The sequence below is a fragment of the Chamaea fasciata genome, unplaced genomic scaffold (assembly GCF_029207755.1).
Source record: "Chamaea fasciata isolate MVZ Bird 193981 ecotype frontalis unplaced genomic scaffold, bChaFas1.0.hap1 SCAF_8, whole genome shotgun sequence".
Classification (NCBI taxonomy): Eukaryota; Metazoa; Chordata; class Aves; order Passeriformes; family Sylviidae; genus Chamaea; species Chamaea fasciata.
The window spans coordinates 6,150,163-6,164,358 of record NW_027094093.1 but is presented as its reverse complement, the minus strand read 5'-3'; the positions used below and the strand labels follow the sequence as shown (position 1 = coordinate 6,164,358).

At 43.1% G+C, this 14,196-nt stretch overlaps 1 protein-coding gene across 10 annotated transcripts in view; it reads left to right on the top strand.

The window, feature by feature from the left end:
• Positions 1 to 432: 432 nt before the first annotated feature.
• Positions 433 to 14,196, top strand: part of PCNT (pericentrin) — a 70,463-nt gene continuing 56,699 nt past the window's right edge. For 9 of the 10 annotated variants that reach the window (XM_066189495.1, XM_066189496.1, XM_066189494.1 and 6 more), the window contains exons 1-7: positions 433 to 565; positions 5,142 to 5,339; positions 6,930 to 6,980; positions 7,813 to 7,992; positions 8,759 to 8,902; positions 11,252 to 11,416; positions 11,717 to 14,188. In XM_066189495.1, the coding sequence (XP_066045592.1) occupies positions 512 to 565; positions 5,142 to 5,339; positions 6,930 to 6,980; positions 7,813 to 7,992; positions 8,759 to 8,902; positions 11,252 to 11,416; positions 11,717 to 14,188 (3,264 nt within the window). In that variant the 5' untranslated portion in view covers positions 433 to 511. The remainder of the gene's footprint in view (positions 566 to 5,141; positions 5,340 to 6,929; positions 6,981 to 7,812; positions 7,993 to 8,758; positions 8,903 to 11,251; positions 11,417 to 11,716; positions 14,189 to 14,196) is intronic. The other variant, XM_066189493.1, reaches the window with a different exon arrangement.

The window sequence follows — 14,196 nt, the reverse complement described above, 5'->3', positions numbered from 1 at the left end:
TATTGGCTGCCTCTAGCCCCGCCTCCATTGGCTACCTCTAGCCCCGCCTCCGTTGGCCGCTTGCAAGCCCCCGCTCCCCATTGGCTGCCGCCAAGCCCCCGCTCCCCATTGGCTGCCGTCAAGCCCCCGCTCCCCATTGGCTGCCGTCAAGCCCCCGCTTCCCATTGGCTGCCTCCCGCGGTGGGCGGGGACGGCGGCCCTTTCGAAATGGCGCGGGACGCTCCCATTGGTGGCTGCCGCGGAGGGGGCGGGGCCAGGGGGCTGGGGCCGGCTTGCCCGGGATATCCCAGCAGCCATTTAGCGGGGATGGGCGGAGCCCGGCTGAGGGACGCTGTCGCCATTGGCCGGCGGCCGCTGTACGTCAGGAGCTGTGGCCAATGGGCGCAGAGCTCCGCCCCGCGCGGTGTGGCTTGCGCGGCGGCGGGCGGGGAGAGGCCCGGGGCGGCCATAAGCGGGGTTTGCCTACCGCCGCCCTGACGGCGCGGGGGGCACCAACCGCCCCGGCCGCCTCATGGAGGCGCAGGAGGAGGCGCGAAGCCGCAAGCTGGAGGCCGGCAGGGCTAAGGTGAGGGGAAGCGGGCCCGGCTCGGCGGCGGCTGCGCCCGCCCCGCTCTCGGTGCGCTGAGACGGCTGGCGGGCCGGGGGGCGGCTTCGCCTCAGCCCGCCCCGGGTCCCTCCCCTCTGCTGCGGGCTCCGTGCCGCGCTCGGAGTTGGGTGCTGGTGGCGGCGGAGCCGCGGTCCTGTCCGCGGGGCCCGGTGGGGCTGCCCCGGCCCCGTGGCTCCGCAGGAAAAGCCGTGCCCAGCGGTGATTCTGCCTGCGAGGCTCCCGTCCCGCTACATATAGAAACACTCCCTCGGGTGAACACAGAGCGGCTGGCAGCAATGCATACACCGTCCCTCAGGCCCTGCTTTCGTTGGTTTGGTTTTTTCCTTCCCAGCTCTCCCGTTTTTGCCTAGGGTTCGGTGTTTATGGGAATACTTTGTTCCCAGTTGAAGATCCCAGAGAATTGTTGTTTTATTACTCTCTGGCTCATTCGCCTGCCCGTGTGTCCGCAGGTGGGTTAGCGGCGCTCGCTTTGTTGGTTTCCAGTCACGCCGGTAGCAAGCACAGCTTTGAGCATTTAGGTGTCTTCACTTGCCTGTAGTTTAGGGACTTGTGTAGAGCTCACAGGATGAGGCTGAGATATAAATATAACATTCTCCAAGTAATGGTGACCTGAAACCACGTGTTTAACGCTGGTCATGTGCTAACCCCTTTAGATAAAAACTTCTCCTTTGTTTTGGTAATGATGTTCGAGGAGCTGGTAGGAAATGCCTGGTTACTTTCCTTATAATTCGGCCTTTCTGCTGGGTTTTGAGCTGGTCCATTAGCTGAAGAGAGAGAACTCTGAGAGCAGGAGTACTTAAGGTTGAAAGGTTACCTTAGTGTGGCACGACCTGTGTTAACATTCCTGTTAACAGAAATTAATTCCAGGTGCAGGACCTGTTTATGGTTAGAAAAAGCGTGACAAATTTAGCTTGAACAAGTTTTTAGTCCCCACCTGTTGGAAAACTGTTGTTTGCCATTGAAAAAAAAAAGCAGGGACTTGCTTTATGTTTCAAGTTATACCTACAGAGCCAGGTAGTGTTACGTTTACTATTTGTTATGCCATGTGCTAAATCTCTCTCTTCCCATTTAAAAAAAAGCCCCATCATTAGAGGCCCCATCAATGTTCCTGCTGCATGGTGTCCTAGGCTGAGAGGAAGAGTTTTAGAGAGGCAGAGGTAGGTGCAGTGCTTCCTCTGCTGATTAAAATGTCACAGACATCTGTTTCATGGCTGGCAGATTGTGGGCACCAGACAGCTTTCAAAAAGCACCCAGGTGACATTTCCCCCTTTTTTATTCTTCTGCTTTTCTTTTTTCCGGTTTTCTTGGTGCTCCCCCTCCTCATGGATACAGCACAGTTTTGGAAGGGAGGGAGAGCCATGAGCAAGTACAGGTTCTCCTTCCTGTGGTGCAGCCTAGAGCAGCTTACGGTGATGCCGTCTGACACAGGAGTGTTCAGTGTCCATCCGATCAGCTTTCTGCACCATCTCCACATCCCTGCACGGGCACTCCTGACAGCAGGGCACAGGAGTGAGGTCTTTGTATGTGGGAGGCCTCTGTTGTAGCAACCTCTGCAGTCTGATCTGCTTCAGTTTGGAGGTGTGAACCTCCTGAGGGCTTTTTGCCTCATCCCCACCCTCCAGAAAAGGAATTATTTTATCTTTAGCATCCTTAGGTTTTAGTCTGCTAAGCAATGCGTTAGCAAAGAAATATGGTCTAAATGTTTTCCCTTTCAAACCACTACTTGCATTATTTTTTTAATATAGGAATAAAAATCCCATTATTGAGATGCATTTAAGTTATCACCTAATAATGATAATGCCGACTGTTTGTATTTATTGGAGATTGTAATTGGCAGCCAAGTACTGACTGTATCAGATACCTCAGATTCCTGTTTCTAACAGATGCAATACTGATAGCCAGCGTAGTAATTGAGAAACAGAACAAGCCTAACTATTCGGTGCTGCTTTTTCTCCTCCTTGTTTGTTTTCCACCTCTCATTAATTAGTCTGCAGGTTGGCCACCTGTGCCTCTAGTTACAGAGCTCTCTGTGCTAAAACTTCCTCAGGTGTGGGAAGTTTTCCTCCACCTTCAGTTTACAGTTAGGACCTGAAAAAATTACTTCGGGTTTTCCCACCTCATCGTTTTGAGGAAGGTCTAGAAAATATTTCTTGGTTTTGTCTAGGAGCACTTTTTTGTTTGTGTTTGCTGTATCCAAGAGCCGGACTAATGTTTATTTGAACGACCTGTTTCTGTTTGGTGCTGCTGTGGTTTTCTGCTCTGTCCTGTTTTCTCTGGGTGTTGGTTTTGTTACTAATATCTGAAGCACGTAAAGTAACGCATCGACTTTTAACTGACTGCTCCTGCTGAAATGAAGTTGCAGTGCGTTGGTACCTGTGGAAAGGAGTTATTTTGCTACAACAGCTGCTTGGGATGCTGGGGAGGACAGGGCTCCTGTGGCAATGCTACACCTTGGCTAAAAGTGAAGCTTTCGCCTTTGCATGTGCTGCTAGAAAGCAAAAGGAGGGTTAAATCATTCAAAGTGGGCAGGATGGGATCTCACTGTGAGGAGGCAGAGGCAGTTGTGTCCTGCTTTCTTCACATTCACACTCACTACTTCGTGTTGGATGGCTGGCTGTGAATTTGGGATTCTCTTACAGTGACACTTAACTTTATGTAGCTGATGAAAGGCTTTGGAAACCTGATATTGCTCTAAATAGAACCTCTTTTTTTTCCCCATAAATCTGGAGCATGTTTGAATCCAACCACTCCACCAAGTCCAGTAGTTCTGTACAATTTTGGTGTAGTTAGATACTTTGCATGATATGTATCGTGATTTTACATGTTTAGTGCATATGAATGGGACAAAAGTTTTGTTTTCTTTGACCTCTGCATTTAAAAATTTATACTCTTTAGGTGTTCAGTCATGCCAAGTCTTGGTGTTTTCATGTGACATACTTGGTCTCCCTTCATGAATCAGTGTCTGCTCTCTGTAATGCCCACTCCCTCTGCCTGTCATCTTTTCTGCTCGCTTTACTCCTGTTTTCCCTTTTTCCCTGCTTCAGCAGTTTCCTCTGCTCTCCATTTTTCTGCAGGTTTCCTCCTGCCCCGTTTCCCCATGTTATCAGGTTAATTAGTGCTGTAGCTATTCTTGACATACATTGCCATCAGCAAGTGCTGGAGTTGACACCTGGTTTCAGAGGATAGTATTTGTGTCTCACTGCAGCTTTATGGTCTGCTCCTTCTGCTTATTATGAAAGGAACAAGTCTGGCAATCTTCATTTAATCTGCATTTCAGTATTACTTGCTGCAGAAATTACAGAAGGTAATCTTAAAAAGAAGTTTTTTGCACATGAGAATTTTATCAGCTGATAAGAAATTGATGTCTTTCTGCAGATGTACCTTTGAAACAGGCTGCTGGGTGTAGCAGATGTGTAACTGTGCACCTGTTGAGTAGCTAAGCTGCCAGGTAGAAGTTCCTGTAAGGAGAGGGGGCTGAACTAGATCCTTTTCACAAACTGAGTGAGAAGAATGGGACAAGGTTTTTCTGCAAGGTGGCTGTTTGACAGGAAAACCAAGCTGCCAAGCAGTGGATTTTCATATTTATTGCAGGTGGAACTTGGCAGTGGTATTTACATCCAGTCATCAGTTAACTATCTGTTTTGTCTCATCAGAAGGATGTAACACTGCACTTGATAACCTGTGGTTTTAACTTGGAAGAAGTCTTTTGCCTTATGAGAAGGATGTCTGGATTTCTGCTGTGGGAGAGATGTTACTTGGAAATGCTACCTAAACGCAATACTGGAGTTGAAAATAACAATAATCCTTTTTAAGCTGTTTAGGGTGTTAAGGGAGAGTTGGGTAATAAATTGTCAGTGACATTCTTTACACATCCCTGGGGCTTCGTGGAGCTGCGATAGCCTGATAAAGTAGAGCATCTGATTCTTCAACAGAAGAAATTAAAATGACCTGGCTTAATTGATTTTCTATTTATGTACTGGAGGCTGCTTTCTGGCGAAGAAGTTTTGCTGTGTTCTCTGAAGGGGGTGGCACGGGGAAGGAGCCTTAAAATCAACGGAAGTGAATCCTCATCTCAAAGCTTACGCTGGCTAAGACCTGTTTAGATGTATTTGTAGGGGTGTGCTGGTGCTGGCACCATGACAAGGGGGTTCTTGGTTTTGCTGGTCTCGCAGAAAGACTGCTCAATTCTTATTTTTGCCTGATGCTTCTAGTGTATTGACAACTCGTTCCTTTAGTGATTTGTCTGGCTGTAATTCCGGATTATCATTGACACACAAAGTTTCACTGAGTGCAACTTTGATTCTTGTGTGGAAATGAGCCTTTAGTGCTGGTGTGAGATTTGTGGCTTAATGGCACAGTTTACCCAGTACGTTGTGAATGTGTGCAAAGTAGGCAGATAAAGCAGTTTTTTCTGCAGATGTACATATTTTATCAAGGCAGGAGCTCTGTCACCCATGACTGTGTTAATCTTGTGGTCCTGCTACTTTTTCCTTGCTTACCTCTCCCTGTACCTCTTGCAATCTTTCCTGAACAGTTTGCTTACTTCAGACAGCGAAAAGCAAAGGGCGACGTCGCGCAGCCGCAGAAAAAGGCGGCGAAGAGGAAGGGCTCGGCTGTCCACGCGCATGACCTTCCGAAGGAAGAGCCCCCAGTAGCACCCAGGGCTGCTGGGGAGGACACAGAGCCTCAGGCTGAAGACACCAACCTGCCAGAGGCAACGAGAGAGGCACAGGTAAATCTGAGTGTTTCTTGCCTTGGCTGCACCCCTGTCTGCAGGTAACAAGTGTTCTGGGTGGTTGTTTTACTTGTTAGAGTGTGAGCTCACTGCACTGGCCGTTAGCTGCCCTTGGGAGGTAAGTGAACTGGTGTTATTTTCACTTGTAATAGTTCACTCTCTGACAAAGTGATCTCATTTACTGAGGAAGACATCTCCACGGTATGGCCTAGGCAGCTGTTATTGCCAGGGAGCTGTTAGCCTCCCAAATTAAAGTCTTTCACCTTTCACTGCCATGGACTTCTCTTTGGGCAGACTTAGGGTTATGTGACTGTGAATCTTTGCACATAACTTGGAGTTATGTGGCAAATCTGGAAAGGGAGATCAACAGATTAAAAACTGCCAGGACCTTATAATGTACAGCAATAATTTGGTTTTGTATCACTTGGCTGGCTCAAATATGCCTAATGTTTTCTGAAAAACTGTAATTTATTCCAGCAAGCTCTTAGCAGCCATTGTAAAGCCAACATGGATGTTATTTCCACAAGTTTGTTTAAGGTGTGACTCTGCTTGTGTCTGATGTATTTCAGTATGTATGTACTGATGACTCTCTAAAGGCAGTAATGTCCTCTCTGGAAAGAATTTTGGGGAGCTGGTGCCTTCTGCGCCAAAAGGATCTCTCCAGATGTTGGTGTGTTTTCATAACATACCACAATAGCATCAGACTAATGTGTTTGCAAACCTACGGTGATGGGGGATAAAATTTGGGTGTTACCCTGCTTTCTGTTGTGAGGGTATCCCTGATGCTTTCAGGATATCTTCAACATCATGTAAGCATTGCAAAGGCTTTTATGAAGCTACACACCAGTGTTTGCACTGAGGAAAAACATCGTGTTTTGTCACTCAGCCATAGCAGTGTCCTTGCTACATTTATGTGAGCTTATATTAAAAAACAAACAAACAAAAAAAACCCCCAGAAATCTCTTACTGCTGCTAAGGAGCTTTTTTCAAAGTAGCTGGTTTGTAAAGCAACTGGAATTCTAGGTTACCTGGAGAGGCTACCTCCAGGGAGACAGTAATCCTTGGGAAATACTTCAAGCAGACTCAAAATGCAGGCAGGGCTTTGGAAAAGCCTTTTCCAAATAATGCAATAGTCATCTTGGTCTTATTGTGATTTTAATGGGGGGAAAACCTCTTGTAAGGTATCAAGCTATGTTAAATCTGTGTGTCAGAAAAAGGTGTTGCTTTTGTGATTACCTGAGTAGTTTTAGCATGTTTGTTAAATGATCTCCTGTCAGTTACTAATTTTTAGTAGTAGATTAAAGATTGCTCAAATATTTGCCAGCTACAACAGCAGAGGACCAAACATTGAATCAGTGTTGAGGCTTACCCCTAAATTTAAGTAGACATTATAATGCTTTTGTTTGTTTGGTTTGCAGTTTAGTTCATTTCACCATGAAAAACCAGCTGGATTTAGCATCAAGTCAGTCTCTCACAACACAGACCTTTCTGGCTTATGCTTAAGGTGTTTCCAAAATAATTCTGATTTTCCTTCTTTTTATTTAAAATAGCTGTGATTTGTGTTTGTTTTATTTCTTTATTTACCAGGGCAGCACTGATTTGTCTAGCTGGGAGCCACTGGATGATCATGCAACTGAAGTAAGTGTGAAAGGATGTATCTTTTGTAAAAGATGCTGAAAGAAGACTTTGATAGTTAGTTGCTAAAATGATTAATTGAACATTGTTATCGAATATGATAAAACTGATATGGTTTCACTATTTTATGGTATAAAACAGGCATTTCTCTGTATATACATGTACTGGCTGTGAAGATTGGTTGCTAAGAAAATTGGGTTTTGTGAAATCACAGACTTTGCCCAGAGAAATTTGAATGTTTTAATGTTTCCAGTTGATACCTGGGTTCATTTTTCATTGTTTCATACAATACAACCAAAGGGTACTCCAAATAAATACAAGATATCTTGTATTTCAAATACAAGATACTGTATCCTCCATGATGATTGTTACAATGCTGCTCCTAGGAAACCACAGACATTTACTTGAAGAGCTTTACGTTGTTGTTTCTCCTTTGGGTGGACTGTTCTCCAGTCAGAAGAATGCAAAAGCTTTGTTTAAACTGGTAGTATTCTGCTTCCTTCCTCACAACTGGAGCTATTGAAATCCCAGTACATGCCAAAATGGCATGTTGCCACCATTTGGTGCTATAAAATCACAACACTCTTACTTTGCTTTTGTGCTTTAAGCTATCATGGAAATGTATTATCTAGGATCATTTTTAATTTGAAATTTTTAAGCAGTAAGGACTTCATGTATGTGATGGTCCTATTAGATACAAAGTTCCAGTGTTGAATTACTTTTAAAGTAGAATTTGCCCCGGACTTAACCTTGAAGCTGAATTTTTTCTTAGACTAACCACAAACCAGAAATGGTGTTTTTAGTGAATACATGCATTTCTGTTTCTTTCATGAAGAAAGACAGGATAAATCCTTCTGCAGAATACAGCCAGGCTGATGCTCAGGTGTGTCAGGTGAGGATAGCTGAGCTGGAGAGCAGGCTGCTGGAGAAACAAGAGGCAGTGGAAAGACTCACTGAACAGATGGATGAGCTGCAGGACCAACTCACCCAGCACAATGATTCTATGCAGCTTCAGGTATGTTTCATGGAATTGGGTAGTGGGATGATACTACCTGATTTTAATCCTGAAAACATTTAGGCCTCAAGACTCAAAAACCTCTTGTGTTGTAGTGGGAAGTACTTCACCTTGCTAACATGTGGTGCAAAAAGCAGCATCCTCTTCCAAAGTATTAGAAAACTATTATTTTGAATTTCCTTTCTCTAGCAGTACTATGTAAAGGCAAATTATTACCAGGTGCTTTCCAAGACTAGTTGCTTTCCCCTTTATCTGTTCTTTTTCTCATTCTAAGATTGGGGAAACAAAGACATTTCTGGTTGGTGAGGAAGAAATTGAAAAGATAAATGTGATTAAGATCAAATGGGGTTAATGTATCCCATCTCATTAGCTTCCTCTCACATGACTGAAGGGAATTGCTGGCAGATAGGAAACAATTTAGGGGGTACTAAATATTAATTATATCCCTTTTGAAAACTGGATTGCTTTTTACATCCAAAAGAGCTACAAATTTGGAAGTAAAAATACCAATTGTATTGCTGGTATCCCATAATTTGTTTTTAAAATCACTTTTTATTAGGTTTGTCATCTCTGAGATCAGTTCAAGATTCCTTTTCCATCGTGCCTGCCATCATCTTTGGACACAAAGACTTCTTTGGTGCAGTTTGGTTAAAACTGAAATGTTACTACAGACTGTGTAATGGCTTTGCTTCAAGAAAACTTACTTAGTTCCAGATATGTTAAGAATATTTTAATGTTAAAAATGCACTTCTTCTGACCCCTGTAGGAAATGACAGTTCAAGAGCAGAATGAAATCATCAGGAAGTTAACAACCTGCCTTCAGCAGGCCAAGAAGGACCGGGATGAGCTACAGGAAGAGGCTTCACATGTGGCTGGTCAGATCCATGATTTACAGCTCCAGTTACATCAGGTGTGCCTCTCCTCCAACTTGGGTGTCCTTACACAGCCTGTAAGAACAACTTTAGACTATGAATGTAAAAACACTGAGCAGATGATGTAGCTCTTCACAGTTCAGTTTGTAGCACAGCAGTGAAAATGATTTCAGGGTGAGGCAGGGTTTTTTCCTGCTTGCAACAGAGAAGTGCTGGAAATACCATCATATTTTCCACTTGCTTGCATAATAATGTTTTGAAGGTCATTGCACTTCTTTGTTCATCACTGTAGCCCTTGTTAGGGAATTTTACACAATGTTGTTAGTGGTGTTATGGATCGGGTGAAAGCATTAGACAAGCCCTGGCTTAGGTTCAGATTTTTGGCAGCAGCTTGAATTCAGGTGAGGCACACCTAAACTGCTCTGGCTTGCAAGTTCTTAAGAGTTGCAGATCGGGTCTATCATAAAATGAGTTATTTACTGAATAGGCAGAAGATTAACAGACAAATGACCTTAAACAGAGTTTTTTACTGTACACTTTAGAACAAAGCAGTACTGGTAGATTACGGTGCACAACATAAAGGTACCTATCTTATAGCTGGCAAAGAAATAGCGTAGATTAGGAGTCAATGTAACTTACACTGAACTGATGATGAGGTACACAGATTCCTTTCCCTCAGCCCCCTGAGAGAGTAACCACAAAGTGGCATCCCAACTTTGGGGAAGTGCCCCACACCCTTCCATGGAATATGCAGAAGACTTTTGCCTTGGGAAGATTTTGCGCAGCTTTTATAGTTTGTAAAGTTAAATATCTGACAGTCAGAAGTTCAAGCTTATCTTCCTTCAGTCTCTCTCCCAAGGCAAGATGTTTATTGTCAGCTGGGAATGCCACCACCATGGGGCCAGAAATATCTCACTACCAGACAGATGTCCAGCCTGAGACATTTCACCAATTAGCAAATTCTTGTGAGGGGGAAGATGCCCTGAGCTATTGCACCAGCTGATAGGCAGAACAGATAAGCCCTTCTGTGATAGGGGAATGTCCTGCCACAAGTGGTTTGTAGCCTTTACACAACTGTTGCTATATAGTTTGAGTTTGCATGTGATCATTTGTCCTTTGCCAGAGAAATGTGTGAGTTTCTGCTTGGGCAACTGGAACATCTCAGCTGTTAGACAGAAACTTGCTGTGCTGAGGTAATGTGACTTGGCTCAAATAAAGAAATTCAAAATAACACGGTTCAAGCAGCCTCTATGACACGTAGGAACCTGCTTCAGTGCAACAGGTTGATCATGGATCTAATCCCTGGATAATGAGAGAAACTGCAGCCTTCCTCTGCTTTAAAATGTGTTTTTAAAAGTGCTTTATTCTTTTTTGGTGATCCTCAGTGTTCTGGTGGCTGTTCTCTCTGAACCTATGTAGTTGTTGTCCTTGGAGCCTTGTAATATACACCAGAGAGAAATGTTTCTGTCTAGTAACTGTCTCAGTTTTGCAGGATAAGAGTTGCCCTACATGGGATTACATATCTTAAAGGTCTGGATAGGACGGGAAAAGGATTTAAAATTCTTAAAAATAAAAACTGAGGCCTTTTCAGTCCAAGAATTATCTTAAATGAGTTGCTTATGCCCTGAAAAAATAAACTGTCTGCTAAATGAAATTTTGTAAAATAACAAAAAATACTGCTTTCTATCTACAGTTCTGGTTGCAGCAGCAGAATGTGGTGGAGGCTGCTCAACAGGTGTTTGACATTTGCACCATCAGCCATTAAAAGAAAAGGATCAAGCCTCTAAACAGCATTTCAGGCATATTCTAAATAAGTCCAGTGAGACCATGCACATTGTGGAAGGATGTCAATTCTGATAACAGATGAAAACACTAACACTAGCTTACGTATTTTTCCTTGGTTTTAGCTACATATTGAGAAAAATACGTTAAATAAAACATACTTTGTTACCCTGATGGCGGAAATGTTTTCCTTTCATTTGAAGGAATGTGGAGAGGAAAAAAAAACAATCTGTAGTAACAAGCTGTAAATTCTTTGTAGAGAGAACAGGTTTTGTTCATTGTTCTCTTAATGGCATGTCCAGTCCGTTGGAAGTTCTGCTTCCTGTTGGAGGAATTCAGTATGGTTCATTATGCTCGATTTTTAGGTTCATAATGTTAGAAAATTCACCATAGGGATGAGCTCACCATAAGATTTGCATCTTTTTCAGTACGTAATAGTATCTAAAACATGACAAGTGTTGTCTGCCTTTTTAGGATGATTTTTATTCCTTGAGAATGAAAGATTTAAGGTAAATCTGTAAATACACTTGCTTACAGTGAGTCTTGTGTATGACTTGTTTGGGTATAAACTTTCTCCTGACTGTGAGTGCCTTTTATGTGTCCAGGTTACTGAGATACTGAGGAGTAAAAATCTCAGGAAAAACGAAGGATTGGAAGCCCAGCAGCAAATGTCCTTGTTTCAGCATTGTCTCAGAGAGCAAAATGCACACTTGCAGATACTGCGGGAGAAAGCACGTGACCTGGAAGTTCAGCTGGAGTCTTCCCAAAAGGTAAAAATATTTTTTTTTTCTTTAAAATAATAATAAATTTATTTCAGATTTGGTGATAACTTGAATTTGCTATAGTGACATATTCATGAAATATGGGTATATTTTTATATAGAAATAAATTTAGAGGGATTGTGATGACTGATATATATGAATGAAATAGATTACATTCCTTTAAGAATGTAATTAGTAGTGCCATAAATACAAACCTTAAACATCGTTGTTTTTGAATGCAAATTAAAAACATGAAGCTTAAGGAAATGAAATCATGGCATTTTTTATATGTAACGTTTTATTTTTAAGGATACCAAAGATAAAGAAAATCTTCTTGCCCAAATGGAAGAGGATATGAAAGATAGGATGCAAGAGCTACAGAAAAGCATAGATGAAAAAGAACAATATATTAAAAGTCTTCAAGATCTACTGACGTCAGAAAGATCTGGCTTGTCTGTGTTACAGCACACACTTTGTCTCCGGGACTCAGAAATAACAGAATTAAAAAAAGAAATTGCTTTATCCAAAGGGAAAGAAGAGCAACGAATTGAAGAACTGAAAATGGCTCATGAGAAGGATATTTGCAGACAGTTGGATAACTTGAGGAATGAGCTGGAGAAGTGTCACAGAAGAGAGATTGCAGAAGCCAAGCAGGTCTATGAAGAAGAAATTATTTTAAAATATAAAAATGAACTTGAACAGTTAAAAAAAGAACTCTGTGCTTTGAATTCTGAAGAGCACGTTCAGAATTTGAATGGCATAATAATTGACTTAAATGTAAGGCTTCGAGAATCTGAAATTAGTAAAGAAAATTTGAGGGAGAAACTTGAAAACCAACGGGAAGACTTTCAGAGGGAAAAATCTGAAATAGAAACTAAATACAAGGATTTAATTGATGGCCTTAAGTATCAACTTTCTTATGCAGAAGAGCAAGTGAAGGAAGCCCAGCAATATAAAAAAGAAAAACAGTCCTTGAATGAAGAGATTCAGAAACTGAATTCCTACATCCAGAAATTAAATGAAAAGCAGCTTCACGAGGCTGGAAAAAGTGTAGATGTAAGGCAAAAGCGTGATGGAGAGATTGTTTCCAATAAAAAATTATGGGAATTGGGGGAAAACCAGATTTCATCAGGGATGTCTCTGTTGCAGGCAGTGGATCTTGAGATGTGGGGCAGAGCACACCAGTCAGAAGGTAGAGATGAGCCAGTGCAGGGAGAACTGGAGTTCCAGCATGACTCCTCAAGGGATCAGTTAGAAGAAAAAAAGAATTCAGAGATCATGAACGATAATGGAAATAGTGAAGGGGGGAACCTGTCTGAAGAACCCTTGTCAGAGCTAGGGCTTTTCAGTGGTGATGAAGGTATATTGGCGAAATACCTCATTTCCACAGAATCTCCGGAAGACTCCTGTGTGTCCAGCTCTTCGGAGGGCCATGCCATTGAAGAGGGCAGATGCAGTATGTATGGGTTAGACAACAGTGTGCTCCTAGAACCCAGCAGGGATTTTATATCTCCTCCATTAAACTCTAGCCTCGATGAGGGGACGTGTCTTAGTGGCTTGGCTCAAGACATGTTTGAAGAGGCAGAGGTGAGAGCAGAGGCCTTTGTTTCAGACGTGTCAGATGGCTCCCTGCAGCAAAACAGAATTGGAGACCACAGTGACATAGAGGGTGAAGGGGTGATGTGTTTAGCAGAGAGACATCTGAAGCCAGCTGAACAGCTCCATCAGGAGTCAGCCATGGAAATGCCTTATCAGGACACCCAAGACCCTGTTCAAAACTGGGAAAAAGCCATGTCTGAGCCCTCTCACATGCATGCGGAACGTGAAGCAGGGATGCTTTGTGAAAAAGAACTTCTTCACAAAATGGAGAAGGAGAAAGAACTTGAAAATAAACTCATGCTTCTAGTAAAGCAGCAGGGTGAGGATGGAGGCCTGCCTTCTCTAACACAAGTGTCAAACCTCTCTACCTGGCCAGAAATGGTGAAAGACCTCCAGGAGGAAAGAGCCATGTTGATGATGCAGCTGCGATCTCAGGAGCAGTTAGTGAGAGATATTCAGGAGCGGTTAGTGAGAGATGTTCAGGAACAGAAAACAGGTTCTGATTCCGCGACAAGCAAAGTGCAGGCTCTTTTTGGCCGTCAGTTGGCAGCTTTGCAAAGTCAAAGGGATCAGATGCAAAGCCAGCTTAACGCTCAGAAGGCTAAAAACCAGAGAATAGCAGAGCTGTTCAGTCAGAAAACCATATCTGAAGAGACTTTGCTGAAAGAACAGGAGTTGCTCAAAGCTGAAATCAATAATAAAGAAAAAAATTTAGCACTCTTATTGAAGGAAAATACTGCCTTAAGAGAGAGATTGTCCAAGGTAGAGGAGGATCTAGTGAAAGCAGAAAAAGCACTAGCAGAGAATGCTAGCATCATTGAGGACCTGGAGAAAAACATCCATGAGCTTAATGCTGAAATGGAAAACATCAAAGAAATACAGGCGTGTGAAAGACTGAGCTATGAGGACAGGTTAAACCTCAGCAACCAAGAAATTAATAAACTTACTGCTGAAATAAAGGAAAAGACTGCTGAATACAGCGAGGAAAAAAGCCAGTTGACCGAAGAAATTGCCCACTTGAAAAAGGCTCATTTGGAGCTTGAGGCTCGCTTGCAGGAGTCCTGTCAGGCTGCCCAGGAGGCTCAGTCCAAGATGGAGAAGCATTACAAAGAGGAAATGGATAAGATGGAGACTCAGCACCTTGCTGAATTAACTGAAGTGAGTTTGGCACACGAGAGAGAGGTAGGAAA